This window comes from Lissotriton helveticus, chromosome 2_1 (genome assembly GCF_964261635.1).
Source record: "Lissotriton helveticus chromosome 2_1, aLisHel1.1, whole genome shotgun sequence".
Classification (NCBI taxonomy): domain Eukaryota; kingdom Metazoa; phylum Chordata; class Amphibia; order Caudata; family Salamandridae; genus Lissotriton; species Lissotriton helveticus.
Genome location: NC_136059.1, coordinates 465,489,842 through 465,517,656, shown reverse-complemented (window position 1 = coordinate 465,517,656; position 27,815 = coordinate 465,489,842). Strand labels below are relative to the sequence as shown.

The 27,815-nt window shown below is 46.9% G+C and overlaps 1 protein-coding gene across 7 annotated transcripts in view; it reads left to right on the top strand.

Annotated features, from left to right (window-relative positions):
- Positions 1–27,815, top strand: part of MIER3 (MIER family member 3) — a 357,073-nt gene that overhangs the window by 197,647 nt on the left and 131,611 nt on the right. For all 7 annotated transcript variants that reach the window (XM_078675116.1, XM_078675117.1, XM_078675121.1 and 4 more), the window contains one exon: positions 9,069–9,150. In XM_078675116.1, coding sequence (XP_078531242.1) covers positions 9,069–9,150 — 82 coding nt within the window. The remainder of the gene's footprint in view (positions 1–9,068; positions 9,151–27,815) is intronic.

Genomic DNA, 27,815 nt, shown 5'->3' with positions numbered 1-27,815 from the left:
TCTCCTCCTGGGGACCACTGTGTATTTGTGCTACTTACATGTACTATTATCAAAGTATTGTGGTTGTATCTCCGGGTATGAGATATTGCAATGTGTTAGTGAGTGTTTATAATAAATATTCATTTTTATAACTACACTGTGTGGTTCTTTTTCACTCAACATACATCATAAGATTAAGTACTGGTAAAACAAGGTGCTTTACACTCCTTCTGGACTTTCAACAGCTACCACTTGTAAAGCTTTCTAAGATTGTCTAAAAGCACTAAAATCACCATATGGGTTGTCTGGATTAGTGCAGGGTGCTACAATTACATAAGTGTGCACCATATACTAAGCCAGCCTCCTAAACGGCCCATAAATATTGGTTCGAGGCATATGAGCTGCAGATTGTACATTTAGCAATAGATCGCCACCTGGTGTTGGGCTCGGATGATTGCAGGTTGTTGTTGTCTTCTTGGAAGAAGTCTTTGTATTCACGAGATAGGTGACTCCTCCCTTGGACAATACTGCGCATGGTCATCGACTCCATCCTCAGATTGTTTTTTTCCGCCACTGCGCTCCGGCTAGAAAATACTTTTTTCGGCATTTTCGAAGTGTGAAACTTTAGACAAACAACTTTCGACATCGAAGACACTTTTCGACATCACCAGCTACATCCAGGTGTCGACGCGGGCCGTTGGGCCTATCGGTGCCGTACGGCCTATGCCTCATGGACAGAACTCCATTCAAGAGATGCCCGATATGTCGAGCAAAATTCCCTCATAGCGATCATCACGAGGTTTGCAACCTCTCTCTCGCCAGAACACGACGAGTCGACCTGCACAGCCTGTGCCTCCTTCCGATCGAAAAAGACCATTCGGGATCGGAGGGCCCGTCGACACGAGATAAGGAGATCAGCACCAGCACCGCAGGCCATCTTTGAGGAGGAGATCGTCGAAGAAGACGTCTCCGAGGAAGAGAACCCACTCGAAGATATCTCCGAGGACGAGGCTCCACTCGTTGCCGAGGAAGACTCGCCTGATCTCCAGATCATATCGGGAGCAGAGGACTCGGATGATTCGATTCCATCTCGACAACCCGTGAGTACCTCTGCCCCTGCACAACAGACACTGCCCAAACCAAAGGCAACGGTCAGCAATCTGCTCATGGGGCCCAGTCGAGACCGAAATGTACCCTCCAACGCCCCACCTTCCGGCTCGGCTCCGAGGAAAAAGACTACGCCTTCCGGTGCCTCGGCACCGAAAAAACCACATGTGCCAATTCCACCTCCTCCATTGGCACCGAAACATCCTTCGACACCGAAGGACTCTTCGGCACCGAAGCTAACACACCCTTCGGCGCCCAAAGACTCTTCGGCACCCAAACCTAAACAGGCATCGGTGCCGAAACCAAAGACAGTAACGGAACTGAAAGCTTCGACTCCGAAACCATCCGGCTCCAAAAACAAAGACGAGAAGATAGACTCCGGCGCAACAGGTCCAACAAAACCTGTATCCACGCCGAAATCTCCGATAACGGTACCAAAGACCACAAGGCCTGATACACACAAGCCTAAACCATCTTCGGCACCGAAGAAATTGCCACAGGACTCAATAACTCCTACTAAGGCAAAAAACACTAAAGAACCTCTATCGACACTGAAGAAAATCGGCACCGAAGAGGTTTATACAAGAGGAAGAACTATTTAGACCAGATCCAAAGCAGAAAAAGGTCTATATCAACTCAAAAACTGGACATGTGGAAGCAATCCCACACAAAAAGAGACCAGCAGACACACCACTTCCAACTGTGGTTCCTGCTAAAAAGGATTGTGCAACATCTCCAATGCACCCTTCCTCTCCTTCACCTTCTTCCTCTCCTATCACTCCATATATTGAGCTCTAACTTCTCCTGCTCAATCTCCTGCATCATCACACCACACTGACGAAGAGTATGACTTAGGTGGGGGGGATGATGTACCAGAGACACATACATATCCCTTAGATGAGGATGAAGATGTCAACCCAGAATATACCAGGGAAGATGATGCATATAATTTCCAACCAAATAATGCATCAGACATACCTGATCCTCAGTACTACCCAACAAAACCTTCCCCTCCAGAGGATATTATTGGGTTCAATCATCTACTAAACAGAGCTGCACTTTATTTATTATTTATTTATTTAGGAAGCTTATAAAGCGCGCGGCTACCCCCGTCGGGGGTGTCCCGGCGCTAAGAATACAAGTTAATCACAGAAGGGGATAACCAGGTTCAAAACCATCCAACCTGAAGCTATAGAGGCTCACCTGATCAGAGTTTGGTGAACAGCCAGGTTTTTAATTTGCGACGGAAAATTTGCTCTGAATCAGTGAACCTCAGGTCCAGAGGAAGGCTATTCCAGTACTTGGCCGCCGTCACGCCGAACGTTCTGCCGCCACTCCGGGTAAGCCTAAATCTGGGAACAATCAGTAAACGGAGGCTGTTGGATCTCAGGTGTCTTTCTGACATGGATAATTTGAGTCTTTTGGTCAGGTAAGCCGGGACAATTCCATGAATGGCCCGAAAGGCAAGGATCAGAATTTTGAATTGAATGCGTTGAGCGATGGGAAGCCAGTGTAGGTCGTTCCGAAATGCTTTAACCGAATTGCGGGTAGGGATGTTTCCAATAAGCCTGGCTGCCGCATTCTGAATGATTTGCAATCGGTCAATGAGATAAAGGGGGGCACCAGCATATAAGATGTGCCATAATAAGAGCATGGACAATCGTTTTGCGGGACGCCTGAGGGAGATAGGGAAAGATCTTCCTGATCATGCGCAGCTTGCCGAAGCAGGCCGCGGTAACTCTATTGACCTGAGCTTTGCAGGACATGGTGTTGTCAAAAAGGAAGCCGAGATTGCTCTTCCACTCCCAAACAGTGACTTCCCTCTGCCTCCCCTACATCATTCCACACCGGTAGGGGGCAGAGTATCACAGTTCCTACCTGTCCGGGATTCCATCACAACAGACAGGTGGGTAAGACAAATTATCCAACATGGCTACTGCCTAGAACTCATAGCAACCCCCCCAAACATACCACCCAGGCAGCGTCCAATGTCCACAGAACACATAACACTGCTTCAACAGGAAGTTCTAGCACTTCTACAAAAAGATGCTATTCAAGAGGTCCCCTTACAGGAACAAGGAACAGGAGTCTACTCCCTGTATTTCCTAATACCCAAAAAGGACGTGACATTAAGACCGATCCTCGACCTCAGGCCCCTAAATCACTATATTCAATCAGATCATTTTCACATGATCACTTTACAAGTACTCCCATTACTACAACAGGGAGACTTTCTGACAACACTGGACCTAAAGGACACCTATTTTCATATTTCTATACATCCTGCGCACAGGAAGTATCTAAGATTTGTCATACAAGGACAACACTATCAGTTCAAAGTCCTTCCATTCGGAGTCACAACAGCACCACGAGTGTTTACAAAGTGCTTAGCAGTAGTAGCAGCACATCTCAGAAGACAACAGATACAGGTCTTCCCTTACCTCGACGACTGGCTCATAAAAGCAAGATCGTTCAACCAGTGTGTACAACACACAAAACAAACGATTCAAACATTACACGACTTAGGGTTTACGATAAACTACACCAAGTCGCACCTAGAGCCTTCGCACGTTCACCAATATCTAGGAGCTACCATAGACACATCATCAGCTCTAGCTTATCCCAGTCAAGCCAGGATTCAAAGCATTCAGAGCTTGGTCTCACTTTTTCAATGCCAACACTCTCTTCAAGCCAGAGTGTTCATGAAACTAATAGGCATGATGGCGTCTTGCATCTTCATAGTTCTTCACGCAAGACTGCAAATGCGCCCACTACAAGAATGTCTAGCACAACAGTGGAATCAGGCTCAAGGTCAGCTCACAGACCTGGTGTTGGTAGACAGCCGTACATATCGCTCTCTGCAATGGTGGAACACCAAAAACGTGACAAACGGACGGCCGTTCCTAGAACCTGCTCCACAAATAGTGCTGACAACAGATGCATCCCTCAGAGGATGGGGAGCCCATCTCCTGCACTATACCACTCAAGGCCAATGGAACAGCCAACAAAAACTGCTCGACATCAATCATTTAGAGCTGCTAGCGATTTACCTAGCACTCAAGACTTTTCAAGTACAAGTACAAAACAAAGCTGTTCTAATCCTGACGGACAACATGACAGCTATGTATTACATACAAAAACCGGGGGGGACACACTCTCTGCAACTGTCCCAGCTTGCACAGAACATTTGGAGATGGGCCATCCCTCAAAACATACACCTGACTGTAGAACACCTTCCAGGAATTCACAATCAGATAGCAGATCTGTTGAGTCGTTAATCACAACAGATTCACGAATGGGAGTTGCACCCACAGGTTCTACAACCATTCTTCCAAATGTGGGGGCACCCACAGATAGATCTGTATGCCATCCACGAAAACGCAAAATGCCCAACCTTCGCCGCCAGATTTCCACACCCATGGTCGGAGGGGAATGCAATATGGATGAATTGGTCAGGCAGATTTGCGTATGCTTTTCCGCCTCTCCCACTCATTCCACTAGTAGTACGCAAGCTCAGACAACAGTCTCTGAAATACTAGTGGCCCCCACATGGGCACGCCAACCGTGGTTCACCACACTACTAGATCTCTCACTGGTTCCACATCAGAAATTACGGCTCACGCTATCCCTGTTAACACAGAACCATGGAGAAATAAGGCACCCAGAACCAAGCCAACTGAATTTGGCGATCTGGCTCCTGTGGTCTTAAGAGTTTGGCTACTTAAATTTACCACCAGAATGTATGAACATAATTAAAGAAGCTAGAAGACCCACCACTAGAGCATGTTATGCTGCTAAGTGGAAAAGATTTGCAATATACTGTAACAACAATCACATTGATCCATTGGATGTTTCCATCCAAAATATTATTTGTTACCTTCTACACCTATAAAGGTCCAACTTGGCTTATTCTTCCATACGACTGCATCTAGCAGCAATTGCAGCCTATTTACAAAATAGACAGCACCTATCACTCTTTAGAGTACCTGCGATAAAAGCATTTATGGAAGGATTAAAACGAATAATCCCTTCTAGGTTACCACCTGCACCAGTATGGAACCTGAACATTGTCCTTACAAGACTCATGGGACCCTCTTTTGAGCCTTTACACAGGTGTGAATTGCAATTCCTAACATGGAAGACTGCCTTCCTTGTTGCCATCACCTCTCTCAGAAGAGTTAGTGAAATACAAGCATTCACAATAGAAGAACCATTTTTTCAGATACACCCTAACAAAGTGGTTCTTAGACCTAATCCAAAATTCCTGCCAAAAGTGATTACTCCGTTTCACCGTAACCAATCAGTAGAGTTACCAGTGTTTTTCCAAAAACCAGACTCTGTTGCGGAAAGGGCTCTACACACCCTAGATGTTAGAAGAACTCTTTTATACTACACAGACAGGACTAAATCCTTCAGAAAGACAAAACAACTATTTGTATCTTTCTGTTCCCCACACAAAGGCAATCCCATATCTAAAGGAGGAATTGCCAGATGGATTGTAAAGTGTATTCAAATAGGTTATCAAAAAGCTAATAGTACACTAACAGTTCTTCCTAGAGCGACCTCCACTCGCAAACTAGGAGCCTCTATGGCTTTCTTAGGAAACATACCACTAGTGGACATATGTAAGGCAGCAACATGGTCTACCATACACACCTTCACTAAACACTATTGTGTTGACGTGCAAACCAAGCAGCAAGCTGCAGTAGGCCAAGCTGTCCTTAAAACACTATTTCAGTATGCTGCAACGGATACAAGCGACCACCGCTAGGGGAGACACTGCTGCACAATCGTTGCTAAATGTACAATCTGCAGTTCATATGCCTTGAACGGAATATGCTACTTACCAGTATGCATCTGTTCTTGGCATGTAGAGCTGCAGAATTGTACATGCCCTCCCGCCTCCCCGGGACTTGTATCCGTTCCAGTACTCATCTTTCTTAGATGCACACGCATGAACATCCTTTCTCTTTACTTCTACTAACTCCATCATTTCCCATCATGACAAAAAACAATCTGAGGATGGAGTCGATGACCATGCGCAGTATTGTCCAAGGGAGGAGTCACCTATCTCGTGAATACAAAGACTTCTTCCAAGAAGACAACAACAACCTGCAATCATCCGAGCCCAACACCAGGTGGCGATCTATTGCTAAATGTACAATTCTGCAGCTCTACATGCCAAGAACAGATGCATACTGGTAAGTAGCATATTCCTTCCTTCAGATCCCTGACTGACATTCCACGTCCCCTGATGAATTATTGATTAGATTAAGATCTCAGTCTATGCAGAAGTGCTGTTTTTGTCATCGTTGATGTTCTCTCATTTCCTTCCTGCATACCTCATTAGACATTCAGAAAGTGCCAGGAAATTACACCAGTGTCCTTGGTACCTAATTTACTGGCAGACAACTTTTTATTGGTGGGTAAAACCTTTCCTTTCCAGTCTGGCATCAGGCTGAATCCCGTGAAGGCAGTGAGGGGGAAGGAGTTGGGTTTCAGAGGCCATGTGGCCAGAGACACTGGACGACGCCATTTTGAACAAACCCAGAGGCTGGACAAGGAGGGAGCAGGGGCAGGGAAGTGATGTGTCGCTGTTTGATAGGACACACAGAGACTAACTGCCAGCCCCTTACTCAACTTTTAAAAAGTACTTGCTCAGGAAGAGAAGCTCTCTCTGGGGTGTGGTCTGCTGAGGCGAAAGGTGCTGGAGCCTGGTGCAATGGGCAGTTGGAAGGAGGACACCCCTGACTGCCCCCCAGGCCCCTAACAGCGCCAGAAGAAGAGCCCAGGATCAGGGCGCAGAAGAAGAGGCCTCTGCGCAGGGAGAAGAGAGGCGCAGGGAGCCAGTGAAGACCGCTCCCTGCAGAATGCACCCTCTTGGAGAGCCAGAGGGCGAAGGAGCGTGCTCCCAGTGGCTGGGGGACTCCCCCAGGAGCAAGAAGACGCGCAAATGGGGCATGTAGGACCCCCTGGGGCTGAGATATGGCCCCTGGAAGGTAGGCGACCTTTGACCCCTAAGAAGACCGATGACCAAGTACATGGGGCTCTGCCGCCGGTCCCAGAGATGCCCCCGGGGTGGTTCAGGTCCCAGGGGCTGCCCCCATGGAGAAGGGAAGCCGGGGAGCGCCGTCGCGCTCCCCGTGTAGTTGCCCTGCATGGGGGCCAGGAGCCCACCTTGGCCCCCACCGAAGATGGAGGCGGGGGAGCGCCGTTGCGCCGCCCCCCTCCCCCTCCCTCCTCCCAGGAAGATGTCTGGGGGCCCGGGACCCCATCCCCGGGCCCCGCAGAAGTAAAAGCGGGGGAGCGCCGTCGTAATTGCACCGAAATGCTTTTTCTATGGTTATCTCTTTTAGAGGGACTGAAGGTTCACCTGTTTAATGTGAGGTGCTGGTGCAAGGCGATGGCATAAGCAAAGTGGATTTAAGTGGCTAGACATTCCTGCTAGGGTGTCTGACTGTATGTACTGAAACCTGTGATTTTATCTGTGATGCCTTAGGGGCTATAATTGCAATGCATTCTAATGATATCCAAATGTTAGGAGTACTGTCATTCTAAAATGTGCGTAAACAGGTATTCTTGCTGCTGTGCTTAGGTGAAGACCCCAGACTATTAGCCCTTAAGATGTAGAGGTGCATACTGTATGGTCAGTAGGAGATGCTCAGTCAGGGTCAAGTGTCACCAAGGCAGGTGTAGCCTGTTTAATGCTTGTGGAGGTAATGGGGGGGAGTCGCCACTGGAATGGTGCCAGTGCGCAGGGCCCTCGCTCAAGACCAATTCACTGCATTGGGGACAAGATGATGTGCATACATGGGAGTGGTGGTACTAGACCCCACCCCCCTGCGGGAGGAGTGGAAATGTTATGCAATGTCACAAAGTAATTCCATCAGCTTATGTGTATTCGTAAGTTGGTGTATAGTATTGAATGGTATGTGTGTTTAATAAATGTACTCTTACTTTTATAAAGCAAAGTACAGACTGGACAATCCATTATTGAGTGTTATTTTTGTGCACCTGCAAATGGTGATTACTAGCCCACACCACCTCTCTTGAGTAAGCCTCAGACTGCTCTGCAACGCTACCCTCTGAGAGCCAGGCGCTGTCCTGGGGTGTTTGGTTCCCAGTGAAGGACAAATGTGTCATGTTATTTGTGCAGGCCTCACAGATGCTGCCTCGTTTTCCAACAGAATGGAAGTAACTTTATCTTCTAATTATATTGCATTAGTCTAGTGTCAAAGGGTCACCTGTGTTAAAAACTAACCAGACAGAAACTGCGCAGAGAAAACCTCTATTGACCACTCCACTACTCAGTCTGATATGTAAGCCACAACCAAGAAGCCTGACCATTCCCCACATCTGATCATTGCTATCAGTTGACCATCAAGACAACCACGTGCCAAATAATGTAGTTCTTTGTTGTATTCTGGAAGACTTGGACAACAAGATGAAAAAGGTCCTTCACCAGGATTTGTTAATTAGTCAGATTGGAATGGCATTGTGGCCTGGAGCAACATTGTAAAAAGCACCCGTGCAGGATTCTAACCAGAGAATAGATATTAACCCCAAATAAACTTCCATACAGGGATAGATATGACTGGCTGAAAAAAGAGTTACATAAACAGGGACTTAAAAATGCTGAAAACTATGAAAAGTTATATTTACACGATGAGGATTGCTGTGTTTTTGTTTGAATCCTTTCACACTTGGGCAAAGTATTAAATGAAAGCGCAAGTCAAGTTTGAGTTGGATAAATGAGTATTCTCTATGTATCAGGGATAGATGCAGGAGCAACTGTCCATTTCAGGGAAGTTATTGATGAATTCAGTACTGACTGTCTGATAAGGGTAGTAGCATTGAGTGATATTCCTGAGTAATGTATTTTATCATCATTATTGACTTGCTCTGAAACATTTGTCATGGATTTGTGCTTTATTTTAAGGTTTTATTACAGTGTTTATTTTCTTTTTTTATTTATCTTGTAGGCTCTCTACGAACTTTTTAAGTGTAGCTTCAATGTAAAGGAAGCAATTCAGAGGTATTGCTGCAGTGGAAGGACTCTACCTGGTAATAAGCTTCTTACATTCAAAAATTCTACTCTAATGCTTTGCTGTCATTTGATCATATCTGAAATAAATGCGTTTATGACCAGACTCCCACTGTACAGATGCATTGTAGCATTTTAAGACCGTTATTAGCCCTTTTTTTTTTTTGTAAGCTTGAAGCACAGTGGATTTTGATATCTTGCTTGATACGAACACTTACATTGTCAACTAATTAATCGGATAGAAAACCTACAGCATGCTTTGCAACCCTGAATTGTTTATTTATATTGGATTATCCATGTGCTTTTCGCCCATTGAATATCAAGACTATTCAAGTCCATTACAATTGTTCAATTGTAGTTGGCTTTCCAGAAATCAGACCGTTGTTTCACCTTCATTTCAGAACTCAATGCCAAATCTGGTGCCGATGTGCTCCTGAGTCCCTCTCTCTGGCCACATGTAAGTCCCTAGTAAAAGGTACCAAGGGCACTATGATCAGGGAAGGCCTCAAAGGGCTGCTGCACACTTTGTGCCACTCTTGGAGGCCCTGTGGACGGACAGACGCAAACACGAACGCAAACACGAACGCAAACACACACACCCACGTGCGCGCACACGCACACACGCGCACACGCGCGCGCACACACACACACACACACACACCCACACACACACACACACACACACACGCGCACACACACACACCCACACACACACCCACACACGCGCACATGCGCACACACACACACCCCCACACGCGCGCGCACACACACGCGCGCACACACACACCCACACGCGCACTCACACCCACACACGCGCGCACACACACACCCACACGCGCGCACACACACCCACACACACACACCCACACACACACACGCGCACACACACAAACGCGCACGCACACGCACGCACACACGAACGCGCGCACACACGCACACGCACTCACACGCACACACACGCGCGCACACACGCACACACACACACACACACACACACGCACGCACGCACGCACGCACACACACGCGCGCACACACCCACACGCGCGCACGCGCGCACACACACACACACACACACGCGCGCGCACACACACACACACACACACACGCGCGCACACACACATGCGCGCACACACACACACACACACACACACACACACACATGCGCACACACCCGCGCGCGCACACACACACACACACACACACACACACACCCCTCTACCCCTCTTCCTCTGTGCAGAGGTGACCTACAACTCACTGCCTATGGCATAGGTCAGCCACTCCTCTAGCTGGGTGCACTAAGCCACTGGTTATGATACAGGTGCATGAACCCTGTACCCCTACAGTGTCCAAGCCCATTCTTTGACATTGTAAATGCAGTAAAGCAATAAAAAGTAAATGGTTTGGGAGATTGTCATAACGAACTCCGCAGCTCCATAATGGCTTTGCTGAAAACAGGGAAGTTTCATATGAAACCTCTCCGCACATTAAACCCACCCTGATGCCAGTGTGGGATTTAATGAAAAATCATCATAGAGATGCCACCTGAAAAACAACCTAACTTTAGTGTCTTGGCTGACTGGCTGCTCGCCAGCTGCCACCCGCAGACATGTTTCTGGACCCCTTGGTCGAGAGCCTCCCACCTCGAGGTCCTGAAACAAAGCACATCCTGGGCAGATGTGCCAAGCCTCCTGCCCCAGTATGGGCAGGTTCCACGAAGGGGACGCTTCAAAGGCTTGCCACCTTTGTAAGCTGCCCAAGCCATTTTGGTGGTCCCAGCTACTGGCCCCCCACTATGGGCGGGAAAATTGGCTACAAAACCAATATGAGGAGAGGTGTTATTTATACAGTATTGGAAAACACTCAATGAGAAAATAGTCAAGCATTTGTTAAACAACAATGTAAACAATTGTCCTTAATAATAAGTTAATGCACAAAGGTGTAAATGGTATACCACATGAATAAAAATACATTGTCTCCAGTCAACAATGGATTTTGTGATATGACTAGAGGCAGTAAGCCTTCAGTACATATTCCCTATTTTGACAAGAACATGAATCATATTGTGGAAGGCTTGAAGATAAAGTAACTACGCTTGTTTCGGCAATAGTGCCTTGTAGGAAAGTGGGTTTCTGTTGCAGTAACCCCCGCAACACTTTTTGCCAGACTACTGATGCAATTTGACTTGATGTGCCCTGAGCCCCTGCCAATCGGGTTCCCAGGGTCTGTGCTCTGCCCCCAAAACGAACCCAATTGGCATCTCTAGCCACAGGTCAGCCCCTGGTAAATGGTACCACAGGTACCCAGTGCACTGTGACCATGGAAGGGCTCTAAGGGCTGCAGCACTTATTGTGCCACCCTTAGAGGTCCTGTACCATTACACACACACACACACACTGCCTTTGCAGGCTGTGTGCTTTAGTGCAGAACAAAGTGAAGAGTCGACATGGCACACATCTGTGTTATACGCCTACAACCCACTGCCCTGGCATAGGTCAGTCACCCCTCTAGCTGGGTGCACTACACTAGTGGTGAGGGTACAGGTGAATGAGCCCTGTACCCCTACAGTGTCTAAGACTATTCTTAGACACTGTAAGTGCAGCGCTACCATTAAGAGTATATGGTGCTGGGAGTTTGTCATTACGAACTCCACAGCACCATAATGGCTACACTAAAAAACTGAGAAGTTTGGTATCAAACCTATCAGGACATTAAATACACCCACACTGATGCCAGTGTGGGCTTTAATGACAAATGCACACAAAAAACTAACCTATAACTAGTGTCCAGGCTGAGTGGCTGCTTTCAGATGCCACCAACAGACATGTTTCCGGACCCCTGGGTCGAGGGCCTGCTGCTCTCTGGGGTCTGAAACAATGCACATCCTGGGATGCGGTGCCAAGGCTCCTCCCGCAGGACGGGCAGGGTTCATGAAGGGATAGCTTCAAAGGCTTGCCGCCTTTGTGAGCTTCCCCAGGCCACTTGCTGCTCTCGGCAACTAGTCCCCAATAGTTCTGACCGCCCCTTTGGGCGGTAGAACCGGTGGAAAAAACAAGTGAGGAAGAGAAGTGTGCCAACCTCTGCCAACACTACCCCTTAGGTTGGGGAGGCGAGGTGAAGAACAACTCTCAATCCACGCCATCTTGAAGGTCGGGGGACTCAGCCCAGGGAAGGGACCCATTGGTCCCTATCTTTTACCTCCATGTAATACCTCTAAATCTAGTATTTAGGGGCACCCCTGAACCTTGCTTCTTCAGACGGAACCCATCAAGAGGAGGACGCCCACTGACGTGGACCCTGCCCTCCCGGCCTGTCTCCACCTCGAACCTGCTCCTGCAAAATTCCTGGTGTCCTGCAGCCAGCAACCTTGAAAACCCCAGAGGACCTGCCTGCCTTTAACCCCAAAGACTTTGTCTCCTGTGAACACCGGATTTGTTCATCTGTAACCTCTGGCCTCGGACGGAAACCGCGAATCAGCACCAATCTTCACCCGCCGTCCACAGCCCGAGCTCGAGTGGGCAAACACCAAGAGGAGGTCCCCCCAGGCGATCCTGAATCGAGATCCTGCGACCCCTGACCTGCCTCCAGCCAATGCCTGCAGCCTAAATCCAGATGGTCCCCCCCAACCGCGACCAGGAGCTGATAAGAAGATCCGATCCCAAAAGGCACCCCTGCACCACGGCCTTGGGTGGCCAAACCGACGGTGCCTAACCAAACCTTAACTTCCCAACTTACCTCTTGAAGTGGTGGTCGCACCCAGAAGACCTTCATCCTTGAGCCTGCAGTGCTTTTGCAAACCGGAGATTCCCCATTGAAAGCTACAGGGCTTCCGATGCCACAACAGCACTCGGCCGCCCCAGTGCCGCTGAGGGTGCAACTTTTGTGCAGACCTAAACGCCCATTTGCCTTGAGCTTAACTCCAGGAGCTTTGCTCCCACAACCCAGTGGCCTGCTCATCAGCAGCTACCAACCGGAGACCCCTATCCCCCATTGGATAACATTGGGCCTCAGAACTCTGCACCCGGCCGCCAAAGGGCCGCTGAGGGTGTAACAAGAGTGCATCCTTGACCCTGAGATGCCCCTGAGTCTACCCCCAAAACTTCAACTCCCACTACCAAATACTTGGCTTTAAACCGATAACACTATGTTCGAGGCATGTGGGCTGCTGCATTCATATCTGTGCATAGATCGCCGCCTAGTGTTGGGTCCAGATGATTGCACATTGTTGTCCTGGAAGAGTCTTCGAAGTATCACAAGATAGGTGGCTCCTCCCCTGGACTACAGTGCGCATGGGCATCCTCTCCGTCCTTAGATTGTTTTTTTCCGCCATTGGGTTCGGATGTGATTTCCAACTCGGAGTTCGGAATTGATAAAAAACTTTTCTAAAAGGTCTTCGGGGTCGTCGGTATTGTTATTCGATCGGTGACGACAACTTTATTTCTGTTATTTTCTACTCACAGTGCCGAATCGGGCCGCGTGGCCTTCCTTCGACACCAAGGGCCAATCGTCGATGGAACGAAGTCCATTCAAAAGATGCCCCAATTGTAACTCAAAATTCCCACACATAGATAAACACCCTGTGTGTAACAAGTGTTTATCTCCTGAACACAATGAAGCCGACTGCTTAGCTTGTGCGCAGTTTCGCTCAAAGAAAACACTTCGGATTCGAAGAGCAGCGAGGCAGACAATGCAGAAGCCAGCGCCTGACCCGGAGAACATCTTTGAGGACGACGAAGAGGACGTCGAAGCTGAGGACTCAGACCAGCAGTCGGAGCAGGGGTCGGAACATGACTCCAACTACTACGTCGACGAAGAAGACGACATCGTCGAGGTAGGGCACGATGATCCAGGCATCGGAGCCGTCGAGGATGACTCCGGCGAGGACATGGGGCCAACCGTGAGTACGGAGCCCAGTACATATAATGAATCGCTTCCAACGGCTCAGGTCGAGGCATCGCCGGAAGGCCTTAGCCAAGATCAAAACATCGATTCTATAGCCCCGCAAGTCTGCCCGGCTAAGAATGTAAGGCAAGAGCCATCGGTGCAACATTACCATTCCCTGGTAATATCAAAACCGAAAGTCCCAGAAGCAAAACAGAAACCGAAACTGATAGAGTTCCCACTCTTCGGACCAAAAGGCGCAGATCCATCGGCGCCGACCAAAAAGAAAATGGCCGCCGACAGGGCTGCGTCGCGTATCAGGGCTGTCGAGTCGAGAGCCAGTACGCCCAGAGACATGCCTAAGCTAAAGGCCGTCGAACCGACCAGATCGATGTCGACGCCAGGCAACACAAACAAAGGACTTCAGCAGAAGATGGTTGTCAACCGAAACAAAAAGTCGACAAGCCAAAGACGTTGCAAACCAGAACACTGGAGCCGAAGACAAGGGTCGAGGCCAAGGGGTCGGTCGAGCCGAGGCAAAACATCACTCCGAAGCAACAAGCTCCGAAGACGACACAAAGCAAAACAGTGGTTATCAACCAAACAAAACCAGTCGGGTCGATAACAATCACGGCACCGAAGAAAGTCATACAGCCTAAAAAGACTTTCGAAGCACAAAAGTCCCTCGGACCGATAAAATTCGGACTTCCGGTGCACATACCACAAAGATCGGTCGAACAAACCACGGAAATCGAACCGACACAAACAAGACAGGCTATGACAGGGAAAAGAGCTCAAGCACATGAAGAGCAAGAGCCCTCAACAGAAGAGCAGTCCAAACTGTATGTGGACCCAGAAACTGGCACAATTACCCTATTAAAAAGGAAATTCAGACCAGACACTTATGCTGAACACTACAAAATACCACTTAAAAAGAAAAGAGACTCTTCAATATCTCCAACTCTCTTTGAGCCTATCAGAACACAGGTGCAAGAAACCTATACATATTCTCCCTCACACACAGATGAGGATGTGAAATATGAGGATAATGAACTGTATAATTATCCAGTGGACAATGAGGACAACCAAAATCAACCATGGCCTGATGCTGTAGATCCTGCAGATTCTCAGCCCATGCAAGATTATACTGCATACCCTGTAAAAACTTCGCCTACAGAGGACACAGCAGCCTTCAATGCATTAATTGAAAGAGCGGCATACAACCACCACGTGGAAATGCATGCAGACCCCATTGAGGAAGACTTCCTTTTTGACACTTTCAACACTTCTGAAAGATCAGTGAAAACATTGCCAATATTGAAGGGAGTGCTTAAACACGCTGGGGACATATTTAAGGAAACTACTAGGGCAAGGGTCATTAACCCCAGGATAGAAAAAAAATACAAGCCAGCACCAGGGGACCCTACATATATTAAGGGACAGCTGCCCTTGGACTCCTTGGTAGTATCCAATGCACGCAAACGTGCTAATTCTCAAACCACTGGCGACGCTCCACCTCCAGACAAAGAGTCTAAAATTTTGGAGGCTTCTGGCAAAAGAGTAGCTTCTCAAGCAACTAACATTTGGAGAATTTCAAACACTCAGGCCCTGTTAGCTAGGTATGACAGGGCACACTACGACACACTTGAATACTTCTCCAGCATCTCCCTGACCTTTATAAGGAACAGGCACAATTCCTAAAACAGGAGGGAAAGTTAATATCTAACGCCTCCATCAAATGTGCGCTAGACGCAGCAGACACAGCAGCCAGGGCTATCAATACCAGTGTCATGCTCAGAAGACATGCATGGCTCCGCATCTCTGGGTTTAAAAATGAGGTTCAGAGCACTTTACTTAATCAGCCAGTGAACCCTGATTATTTGTTTGGCCCTAATGTGGACACAATATTAGACAGGATGAAAAAGGATACCGAGACAGCAAAGTCTATGGGAGCCTTGCAGTCACAACAATACAGAGGCGGCTCCTTTCGTCGCTCCGGCAACAGAGGAGCTACAAGGGGAAGCCTCATACAACAAGGGGAACACGCAAAACACCTACAACAAAAACAGTAGAGGTGGATACCGTGGCAATAACAGCAAAGGTAGAGGACGAGGGAATAACACCACCAGATCCTCTACCAATACCAAACAGTGACTTCTTGTCACTTCCCCCAAACCATGTAACACCGGTCGGGGGAAGAATACAGCAGTTCCTACAAGTCTGAGAAAACATAACTACAGACAGGTGGGTGAGGCAAATTATCCAGCATGGCTATTGCCTAGAATTAATCTCCACACCGCCAAACATACCCCCAAAACACCGTCCTATGTCCGCAGAACACCTACACTTATTGCAGCAAGAAGTCATCAGCATGCTACAAAAGGGGGCCATAGAACCAGTGCCCTTAGACCACCAGGAGTGTACTCACTATACTTCCTAATCCCCAATAAGGACGGGTCTCTCAGGCCAATCTTGGACCTCAGGCCCTTGAACCAATACATTTTATCAGAACATTTCCACATGCTCACTCTACAGCAGGTATTACCACTGTTGCGTCAAGGAGACTTCCTCGCAACACTAGACCTCAAAGATGCATATTTCCACATACCAGTACACCCGGCACACAGGAAAAATCTAAGGTTTACGATACAAAATCAGCACTATCAATTCAAAGTCCATCCTTTCGGGGTGACAACAGCCCGAGAGTATTTACAAAGTGCCTAGCAACAGTAGCTGCACATCTCAGAAGACAGCATATTCATGTCTATCCATATCTGGACGACTGGCTAATACAAGCACAGTCAGCCCAGCAATGTGCCAGCCACATGTCACGCACTATTCACCTCCTGCACAGTTTAGGTTTCTCGCTGAACTACCCAAAGTCCAATCTTAAGCCTGCCCACGTACAACAATACCTGGGGGCAACGATAGATACTCTGGCAGGGAAAGCACAGCCGAATTCTGTCAGAATAAACCGCATTCAGACGATGATCCAAAAATTCACGCCCCAACACTCGCTCCCAGCCCGAGTGTTTATGCAACTAATAGGTATGATGACCTCATGCATTTTCATAGTCCCTTACGCAAGACTGCACATGCGTCTGCTTCAGGAGTGCCTAGCACGTCAGTGGAACCAGGCTCAAGGACAATTAAACGACCTAGTGTTGGTGACCAGTCGTGTATACAACTCTCTGCATTGGTGGAATCCACAAAACCTTTGCAAAGGACGACTATTCCAACAGCCTGTACCACAAATAGTGTTGACAACGGACGCATCCCTGATAGGGTGGGGAGCCCATGTCCTCCACCACACAGTACAGGGCTTATGGACCACGCAGCAGAAAAAAATGCACATCAACCTACTGGAGTTGATGGCAATTTTTATGGCAATGAAAGCTTTCAAAGTACATCTGTGCAACAAGACCGCGTTGATCCGGACGGACAACATGACTGCGATGTACTACATACAGAAGCAGGGAGGAACACACTCTCCACAGCTGTCACATCTAGCTCAAAGCATGTGGAAGTGGGCCATTCAAAGGAACATTTTTCTCATGGCCGAACACCTCCCAGGCAAGGACAATCAATTAGCGGATCTGCTCAGCAGACACAGCCAACAAATGCACAAGTGGGAGTTTCATCCTACAGTGCTTCAGCCATACTTCCAACAGTGGGGACAACCAGAGATAGACCTGTTCGCCACAAAACAAAACGCAAAATGCCGGTACTTTGCAGCAAGGTTCCCACACCCGCAGTCTCAGGGCAATGCGATATGGATGAACTGGTCAGGCAAATTTGCCTACGCTTTTCCACCAGCACCGTTGATACCGCTAGTGGCACGCAAACTGCGCCAGCACTCCATGACACTAATCCTGGTTGCTCCAACATGGGCGAGACAACCCTGGTACATCACGTTCCTAGAACTTTCCGTGGTGCCTCATCAAAGACTAAAGCTAACACCCAGTCTCTTAACGCAGAGCCATGGAGACATTCTTCACCCAGATCCACAGCAGCTGAACCTTGCAATCTGGCTCCTGAAGTCAGTTTGGCTACCTAAACTTACCTTATTTATTTATTTATTTAATTTATTTATAAAGCGCACTGTCACCTTGCAGGCATCCTGGCGCTGACTGACTCAACGAGCAAACAAGTATCAGACAGGGCAAGACCACACAATAGGTCACTTAGGAAACAACCGGGTTTTAATCTTTCTCCTAAATGGGAGAAGTTCCGTGGTTTGCCTTATCTCAGATGGGAGCAAATTCCATAATTTAGCAGCGGCCACCTCGAAGGATCTGCCCCCTGCTCTGACCTTCTTAAATCTAGGTACTTTCATCAGCCTGGCCGCTGAAGACCGAAGTGGCCTGGCTGGTGTGTACCAGGTAAATTTCGATTGCAGGGAAGCAGGGCCAATTCCATGAAGAGCCCTGAACACCAGACAAAGGGCTTTGAATTGTATCCTCTGTCGCAAGGGTAGCCAGTGCAGTTTCGCAAGGGCAGCCGGCCCATGTGCTCTTCTAGGAAGCCCCAGGGCCAGCCTAGCAGCCGCTGATTGCAACCTTTGAAGCCTATCCAACAGAAACTCAGGGGAGCCCAGCAGAAGGGCATTGCAATAATCCAATCTACTGAGGATTGTACACCTTGCCACTTGAGCACGTGCCTGAAATTGTAAAAGTGGCAAAACTTTCCTCAGGGATTGCAGGATAGCAAAGCAGCAAGCGGTCGTTTTTTTAACCTGAGTCTCCATACTGAGCTTTTGATCAAGCATGACCCCTAAATTACGGACTGAAACCACAGGTCATACTTTAGTCACTGTTTCAGGAGGCCAAAAGTTTTCTGGAAACGGGCGGGAGATCTTATTCCCAGCGCTAAAAAGCACCTCCGTCTTACCAGCATTAAACTGAAGAGAGTTCTCCTTTAGCCACCGTGACGTATCCCGCAGACAGTTGTGGAAAGCTTCCACAGATGTCGAGTCCTCTCCCTCAAAGGAGAGGATCATCTGCGTATCGTCAGCATAGTTCACAGTCTTAATGTTATAGGTTTTAATAAGCGAGATCAAGGGTTTTAGATAGAGATTAAAAAGTATGGGACTAATTGCTGAGCCCTGTGGGACCCCATGAGGCAACTGATTGAACCGCGATTGAAAGGGGGGCAGGGACACCGCCTGCTGCCTATCATGCAAAAAAGATCGAAACCACGTCAGGGCACTACCCCTCACCCCAGCCTCAAATAGAAGGTTCAGCAAGATCTTATGTTAACCGTATCAAAGGCGGCAGACATATCTAACAGGATCAGAAACGCTGTCTGTCCCCTGTCTGCACGCCTCTGAAGCTCATCCACGGCGGTCACCAAAGCCGTTTCAGTCCCGTGAGCTGGCCGTAAACCAAATTGATCATTTTCTAGTAGATGATGCTGTTCCAGATGCTTAGAGAGGGTTGCACTGACCAGGCGCCCGACCACTTTAGCTGGAAAAGGCAGCAGGGAAATGGGCCTGTAATTTTTGGAGCAGTCCGGGTCTAAAGAGGGCTTTTTCAACAGGGGGGATATCACCGCCTGTTTCCACTGAGCTGGGACAGTACCAGTAACAAGAAATTGGTTACAAATTAGGCGGAGTGTAGGAAATAATTCCTCCTCATACTCCTTCCAGATTTTGTATGGCACAGGGTCCAGAGGAGACCCGGAGGAGATCCCGCTAGCCAACCTATGAAATACATCTTCCGTGAGGAGTGGGAACTCAAGTAATGGTTCCCCCAACGCCCAGGCTGATTCATCAGCCCTGTCTACCGTTGCCCTAAGTTCGTTGTCATAAGGGTGACAGGTGTGGGGGAAGCCTCCAAATCCTCAATAATTTGCTCCATTTTCTCCTTAAAGAATTTGGCCAGGTTCTCACAAAGTTCTTGAGACTGGACAATGGCATTCTTGGAGCAATCAGGGTTGGTCAGACTATTTAATATGTTGAAGATGCTCCTGGAGCTATTAGCAGCTGTGCAAATCAAGGAGGAATATTAGTCCGCCTTGGATTTCTTAATCAAACTCTTGTATTCTAAGACTTTGCTTTTCCATAGCATTCTAGATGCTTCCTCATAATCCCGCCTCCATCTTCTTTCTGCCTGTTTACAGCCCTGCTTCAAATTTTTCAGCGTATCGTTGAATCTTGGGGCAGAGACATTCCCCTTACAACGACGTGTTTTTAAGGGAGCATGAGCATCCAACACCGCCGTAATCCCCGAGCAGAGTTGAGGTATAATTCTCCTCAACTTGCTTATCCAAGCCAAAGGACTTGCTCACATTGAATACCCCATCCGAGGATTTCAAACGAGCAAGCGCCTTCCAGTCTCTGCACCGAAATTCCTTAATAGCCGGTGGAGCCCTAGTGTAAGCACCCTTAATGATTACGAGAAATTGGTCTGACCAGTCCATAGGCAAGGTTTCCCCCATGGCCAGCAAGTCAGGGACCGCAAACACCAGATCTAAAAGGTTCCCCGCCTTGTGAGTGGCTCCAATGACTTGCTGAAAAAGGCCAAAGCTTTCGCAAGACTGAAGTAAGTTAAGAAGACCCAAATCAAGGGAGCCATTGTCCCAGAGATTAAAATCCCCCAAAATGACCAACTTATGGTGGGACGCTGCAATATTAGTCAGGGTGGCTAGAAGCGCTTGTTGTTGCAGAATGCTAAAAGCCCCAGGCGGTCTATAACATAACACACCAGTGCAGACAAGCCCAGAGCAAGTCCGGATAGATAAACCCAGCAGCCCCGTTCCCACCGCAGGGTCCAGATCAATAATATCAATTTTACAGGTTGCTTTAAAAATAACTCCTACCCCCCCACCCCTTCCAATAGGCCTGGGAAGATGTAAAAATTTAAACCCGGGAGGGCAAGCACAGCCGGGATCGACCAGACAGTCAGCATGAGTCCACGTTTCTGTCATGAACAGAACGTCCAACTCCTGTGTCTCAATCATCAGCTGGATCTCTACGCTTTGCTTTGGCAGGGACCTAACATTCAAAAGCCCACATTTCAAAAGATTGTCTGCTCGTGGCTGGGCCGTGTGCAGCAGTCTGAGTGTTCCCTTATCTGCATGAAGCTTACCAATCTGTATGAGCATCTCTCTCGAATAAGGGGGGCCGGAAAGTTGTTGGCCAGTCTCTTGGGGGCCAAAACAGGCAGCATAACTGGCGCTGGGCGCTTCCTTGGCGCGGACGGGTGCAGACGGGCTTGCCTTTGGCGCGCCTGCTGCGCGTTCGCTCCAGTGTTGTTTTTATGGAGCCCAGAGCGTGCTGACCCGACCACTATAACGTGGCCCAACTACCCCCAAGATGGCGGGTCCGCTCGCACGGACGGACCCGACCAGGGGAGACACTAGAAGCCTCGAGCGACCGCTCCGGTCCTGCACAAGGTAAGAATGTGCAAATAAGCAGTTGTAGCAGCATATGACAAAAAATAAAATTTTAAACGCACAATCTAGTTCGTTTCAGCCTCGCTCGTTTTTTAAAAATAATTATGAGAGTAAAATCAGACCGCTTCTGAAAGTGGTCGACAGTGCTGACAGAGCCCTGCCAAACACGTCGAATGCCTTCTGAGCCAGGTAGGGTCTGCACGCTCGCTCCAGCAATCTTTTTATGGAGCCCAGAGCGTGCAGCCCCGACCACTAGAACGTGGCCCAACTACCCCCAAAATGGCGGGTCCGCTCGCACGGACGGACCTGACCAGGGGAGACACCAGAAGCCTCGAGCGACCGCTCCGGTCCTGCACAAGGTAAGAATGTGAAAATAAGCAGTTGTAGCAGCATATGACAAAAAATACAATTTTAAAAGCACAATCTAGTTCGTTTCAGCCTCGCTCGTTTTTTAAAACATAATTATGAGAGTAAAATCAGACAGCTTCTGAAAGTGACCGACAGTGCTGGCAGAGCCCTGCCAAACACGTCGAATGCCTTCTGAGCCAGGTAACCTCCTGACTGCATGAATATTATCAAGGAGGCAAGAAGACCTACCACAAGAGCATGCTATGCTGCGCAGTGGAAACGTTTTGTCGCTTACTGCAACAACAATGACATAAACCCACTAGACGCATCAACTCAAAATATCATATGCTATCTTTTGCACCTACACCGCTGCAATCTAGCCTATACATCTATAAGAATACACTTAGCTGCCATAGCAGCTTACCTTCAAAACAGGCAACACCTTTCCCTATTCAGAGTGCCTGCAATTAAAGCATTCATGGAGGGACTCAAACAAGTAATCCCCCCAAGACACCCACCTTCACCTGTCTGGAACCTAAACATCGTTTTAACCAGACTAATGGGACCACCTTTTGAACCTCTACACTCGTGTGAAATTAAATGTTTAACATGGAAAGTGGCATTTCTCGTGGCGATCACTTCGCTTAGAAGAGTTAGCGAACTTCAAGCCCTAACTATTCAAGAGCCATTCTTCCAAATCCACGCTAATAGGGTCGTGCTTAGAACAAACCCTAAATTCATGCCCAAAGTGGTGTCTCACTTCCACATCAATCAAACAATAGAACTGCCAGTGTTCTTCCCAAATCCACAGTCAGTACCAGAAAGGGCCCTGCACACACTAGATGTTAAAAGGGCTCTCCTATATTACATGGACAGGACGAAAGATTTTAGGAAAACAAAACAGTTGTTTGTTGCCTTTTCACCACAACACAAAGGCAACCCTATTTCTAAATCAGGGTTAGCCAGATGGATTGTTAAGTGCATTCAGATATGTTATCTTAAAGCAAAACGCACTTTAACAGTTCCCCCAAGAGCGCATTCAACGCGCAAAATGGGGGCATCCATGGCTTTCCTAGGAAACATTCCTCTAGAGGAAATATGTAAAGCAGCCACATGGTCTACCATACATACATTCACAAAACACTATTGTGTAGATGTACATTCCAAACAGCAAGCTGCTGTAGGACAGGCTGTTCTAAAAACTCAGTTTCAGACTGCTGCAGCTGGCACAGGTAGCAACCGCTAAGGGAGAGACTGCTGTACATTCTATGCACAGATATGAATTCAGCAGCCCACATGCCTCGAACGGAATATGCTACTTACCAGTATGCATCTGTTCTTGGCATGTAGGGCTGCTGACATTCATATCGCCCACCCTCCTCCCTAGTGCCTGTCGCAGCTGTAGCATTCATTCTAACTCATTTTCTTGCATGGACATCTCTTACTGTACAACACTCCACCTCTGCCACAATGGCGAAAAACAATCTAAGGATGGAGAGGATGCCCATTCGCACTGTAGTCCAGGGTAGGAGCCACCTATCTCGTGATAACTCGAAGACTCTTCCAGGACAACAATGTGCAATCATCCGGACCCAACACTAGGCGGCGATCTATGCACAGATATGAATGTCAGCAGCCCTACATGCCAAGAACAGATGCATACTGGTAAGTAGCATATTCCTTTCCTCCATAGGATAACATTGACTGTTTTTCTTGGAAACGTTTCTAAGTGTGGAGTTTGAAAACCTAAAGAAATTCTTTAAAATGAAACTAACTACCAAAAACGATTTTACTTACCTGTTTACAGGAAATGTCCCAAATAGTATTCAGGTATACTACTCTTGAGTAAGAAAAGTAATCTCAAAAGTAACTTACCTGTAATTTTACTGAAAAACCCATTCAAGTCTATGTACTGTATTTACAAAGTATTCAATTTCTCTGAAACCATAATGTAAGTCAAAACAAAATGCATATACAATTACAATCCAAACTATTACAACTGTATATTTACTGCAAAGGCTTGCTTGGTTCTAGAAAATAAAATTACTAAAAGAATGTTTTTATACAAAAACAATTGGTGTTTACAACAAATGCTTGACACTTTCCTCTGATACTTCCTTACTGCTTGACCACACTAACACAAATAGAGAGTATGGTGCTATCTAACTTTACCTCTGCCTACCTTTGGGGTTCCACTGGGCTCTCTGCACTCTATGCCTCACTTTGGTATAGTATACACAGAACCAGTTTTCTACATGCCTTCATCAGGAAACCGTCACACCAGTGTCTGAGAGAGAACAATAAAAACAATTGTTCTACATGTGTAATGAGCCTGCAACACAATCCGTTTTCAGTTTAAATAGAGGGAAACTAGAGAACTATTGAAAAGTGTAGCTGTTATTCAAAAGATTGATTAGCCTGATCACCGTGCTCTATTAAAAAAAAATTGGGTGTAGGAGGGACATAACTAAAAAGTCAAGAATTGCCAGACCCATTTTGTGAACAAAAAGATCTGTGCTGGAAATAACTGGACATAGCCACTCCACTTGGTGCCTAGAATGTAATCGGTACAAGAGGGGCAGAGATCTACCCAAGGAAGTGTAAACATTACCTTTCCAGGAAGACAGAGCTGATTGAGAGGACCCAGAGCTTCTGTAGGGCCAGCTATGGTATGGAAGTTAAAAGACAGTTCGATAGTGTAATGAAGTAGAAAATGACATAATGTTTGTAAACTCCTGCAGGTGAATTACAGGAAAATGAAAGAATAAGGATTAACCCATTGGAACTGGCGTTTTGTTAAGATGTCATTATACATTAGTATGCCATGTAGATTAGATGATCTTATCCAGGGATATGGGAATCGGTGACCGATGGTACAGTTAGTAAGGCGCTGCTACGGGAAAGTGCTAAAAGATCATAAGGACGGCAGAGGGCAGAGCCAGCAAAAAAAAAAAATGGTTTTGAATGCCAAAATCCTGTAAAATAGTAAAGATGGTTTGAGCAGTATATGCAGACAACAGAGGCAAGCTGATTTTGATAGCTAATTACACAATAGAATATGCTTATATAATATGGCTTTGCAATATGGAAAGGCTGCATAATACCATGGCTGTGGGGTGGATATGTCCTGGAATCACACAGCGCGCAGATCTCTAATAATGCAAAGACTGGTTCAGGAGAGACGACTGCTATGTCTTCAGCATAAGCTAGGACCTTAAACTGCTCCTGTCCGTGTTGCACCAGTTTAATATTTGGGCTATTTTTCAACAGGTTCCAAAAGGGATTAATATAGAGGGAAAATAATAAAGGAGAACATGGACAGCCTTGTCTGGTCCATCTGGATATCGATACTGGATCTGATTCTATCCCAAGTGTGCATATTTGAGCCACAGGAGATCTATAATGGCTCTGATTGCAGTAATAAAACCTGGTCCAAAGCCTTGCCAGGGTTGCCCATAGAAATTCCTAGGCGACACGGTCAAATGCCTTTTCGGCTTCAAGTAACATCATTCCAAATGGAGCTCGACAGACATTAGCCAAGCCCAGCAGGGTGACCACCGTGCTGATGTGGTTCACCGTACCTCTTCCTGTGATAAAACCATGCTGGCGGACTAACATTAAAGGAGAAATAACTCTAGCTAATCGCGTGGCCAAGATCTTTGTGTAGATTTTACCATCGCAGTTTAATAACGAAATTGGTCTGTACGACCTGGGTAATATGGGAGAATTGTCCTTTTTAAAGAGGATTATATTGGCTGAATTCCAGGATGCTGGTGCTTGCTTTTTTTGTTCCTTTGGTTTTGAGCATACCTGATTTTAGCCCTGGCAGAAAAGTTTTGTAGAATTCTAGAGGCAGCTTATCGGGGCGGGCAGCTTTACCAGCTGTCAAAAAGCGAACAGCATCCACAATCTCCTCTGATGTAATGGGCTCCTCCAAATACTCCTGGTCTTCTAGGCTAAGAATCCTTTTATATGGATCCTTCAAAGACTCATATCTCTTACTACCATTCCAGCCTTCAGTATATAGATATTCATAAAATGCCCTTAATACTTTAAGAATCTCGGCTGGGGTTTCAACCAACCTCCCAGCTGAGTCTTCAAAAGCATCAATTGCAAACTTGGCCTCCTTACACCTAATCTTTTTTGCCAAATATTTGTCCTTTGCCTCCCCAAATTCATAGCAATTGCCTGTTAAAAAGATATTTATTAGCATTTCCCTTAGACCAATGCCCATTAATCCTGGACTTGCAGCGGGCAATATCAGTTTGCGCCTGGGTAATGTCTAGATTCCGTTGAAGAGATTGTATGAGGCTCTGCTCTGCCTTCCGAAGATCCTCATAAAGGCCCTGAATTAACTGCCTTTGCTGTCTCTGAATATATAAACCAAAGCTGAGGATTTCCCCCCGGAGCCCTGAGTGGCAGAATTCCGATAGATAGCCAAAAATTGATTCAACCACTTATGAATGTGACTGACAAAAGACTCATTGGGCAATAGCTTCCTGTCAAATTAAAAAGACCCACAAGGTCTTAGCAGGCCTCGTATTGCAAGATTCAGTAACAGAGGATTATGGTCTGATGTGACTGTGGAATACCCTGAAAAACGTGGGTTTCCGACCAACATATGTATCCCTGCCTGCTTGCACAGTAGTATCTTCCAACTGAATATTGAAATCTCCACACAATCCCAGCGGTGTGGGCCGGGAAGCCAGCTCTAGATTGAGAAAGTTTATTATCTGCGCTTCGTCAACATTAGATCCATAAACGGAGCATATTACAAATTTGCTATTACCAGCCACACATTCCACTATCGCCCACTGGCCATATTTATCAGCAAGCACTCTGCCAGTGGACTGTATGTTTGGTTTTGCAAGAAAGGCCACACCTCTAATAGTAGAACCTTGCTTTGTGCAGGCTACCAATTTATACCCTAGCTCAGATATAACCCTGTGTTTCCCCCAGGGTATGTGTGTCTCTTGAAGGCACACCACATTCGGTCGCATTACTCTTATTTCCTGAGCAACTCTTTGCTGTTTAGCATTGTTGTTAAGACCACATACATTAAACAAACAAATACACAGTCAGACCGACGTCAACCCATATCAAATTGCTCAAGCTGTGAACCCTCCCAAATCAAATTCAATACGACGATTAGATGTACACAATCCATAGTTTTTATTCTTGTTTATTTATCCATTGGCTTATTTTTCATTCTTCCCCCACACAGCTCTTTACCCTCCCAAACCCACCCCGTAGCTCCCCCCGCAAATGGGAGCCCCCCTTTCACCCTAATCGTGGAGGCAAAGAGACCCTTAGGTCTAATGTGATGGAGAGCCTCACGACACCAGCCTCACGACCGCCCCTCCCCACCTGATTTATCCAGCCCTATTGTGTAATACTGACAAGAGAAAACGGAGAGAGAAAAAAGAAAGAAAAAAAAAATTCCCACTGAACAAATACCACCACCATGCATCACATTCCCGTCCGCCAACCCACCCACCCCAATTTTACCCGACATTGATCAAATTACTTCAGACTTTGATTGCCTGTAAAAATTCTTTGGCCTTTGTGTAGGAAGCTGGCTCTGTTTAAAATGAGGTATAGTGTGCACAGAGTCCAGTGGAACCCCAAAGGTAGACAGAGGTAAAAGTAGATTGCACCTTACTCTCTATGTGTGGTACTGTGGCCGAGCAGTAAGGCTGTATCAGAGGGTAGTGTTAAGCGTTTGCTGTACACACTCAATCAGCAAATGATGTCACACACTCAAAGACTGAACTCAGACCAATTTTGTTTGTATCAAAAATAGTATTAACTAATTAAAAAATACTATGCAGTTTTTACAAGTGAATGCAAGTTCAAATGCAGTTGTTAGAAATACAGGTAAGTCAAGGTATTGAAATTAGAGTACAGATTACTTTTTAGTTACTTTTTAGATTACTTTTTCTATTTCGTGTGATATGCCTAGATATCACACTGGGACATTTTCTAGAGAAAAGGTAAATAAAAACAGTTTTGCACAATTGTACTTTTTTAGGTTTTCATACAAATCAACTCCACACTTCAAACA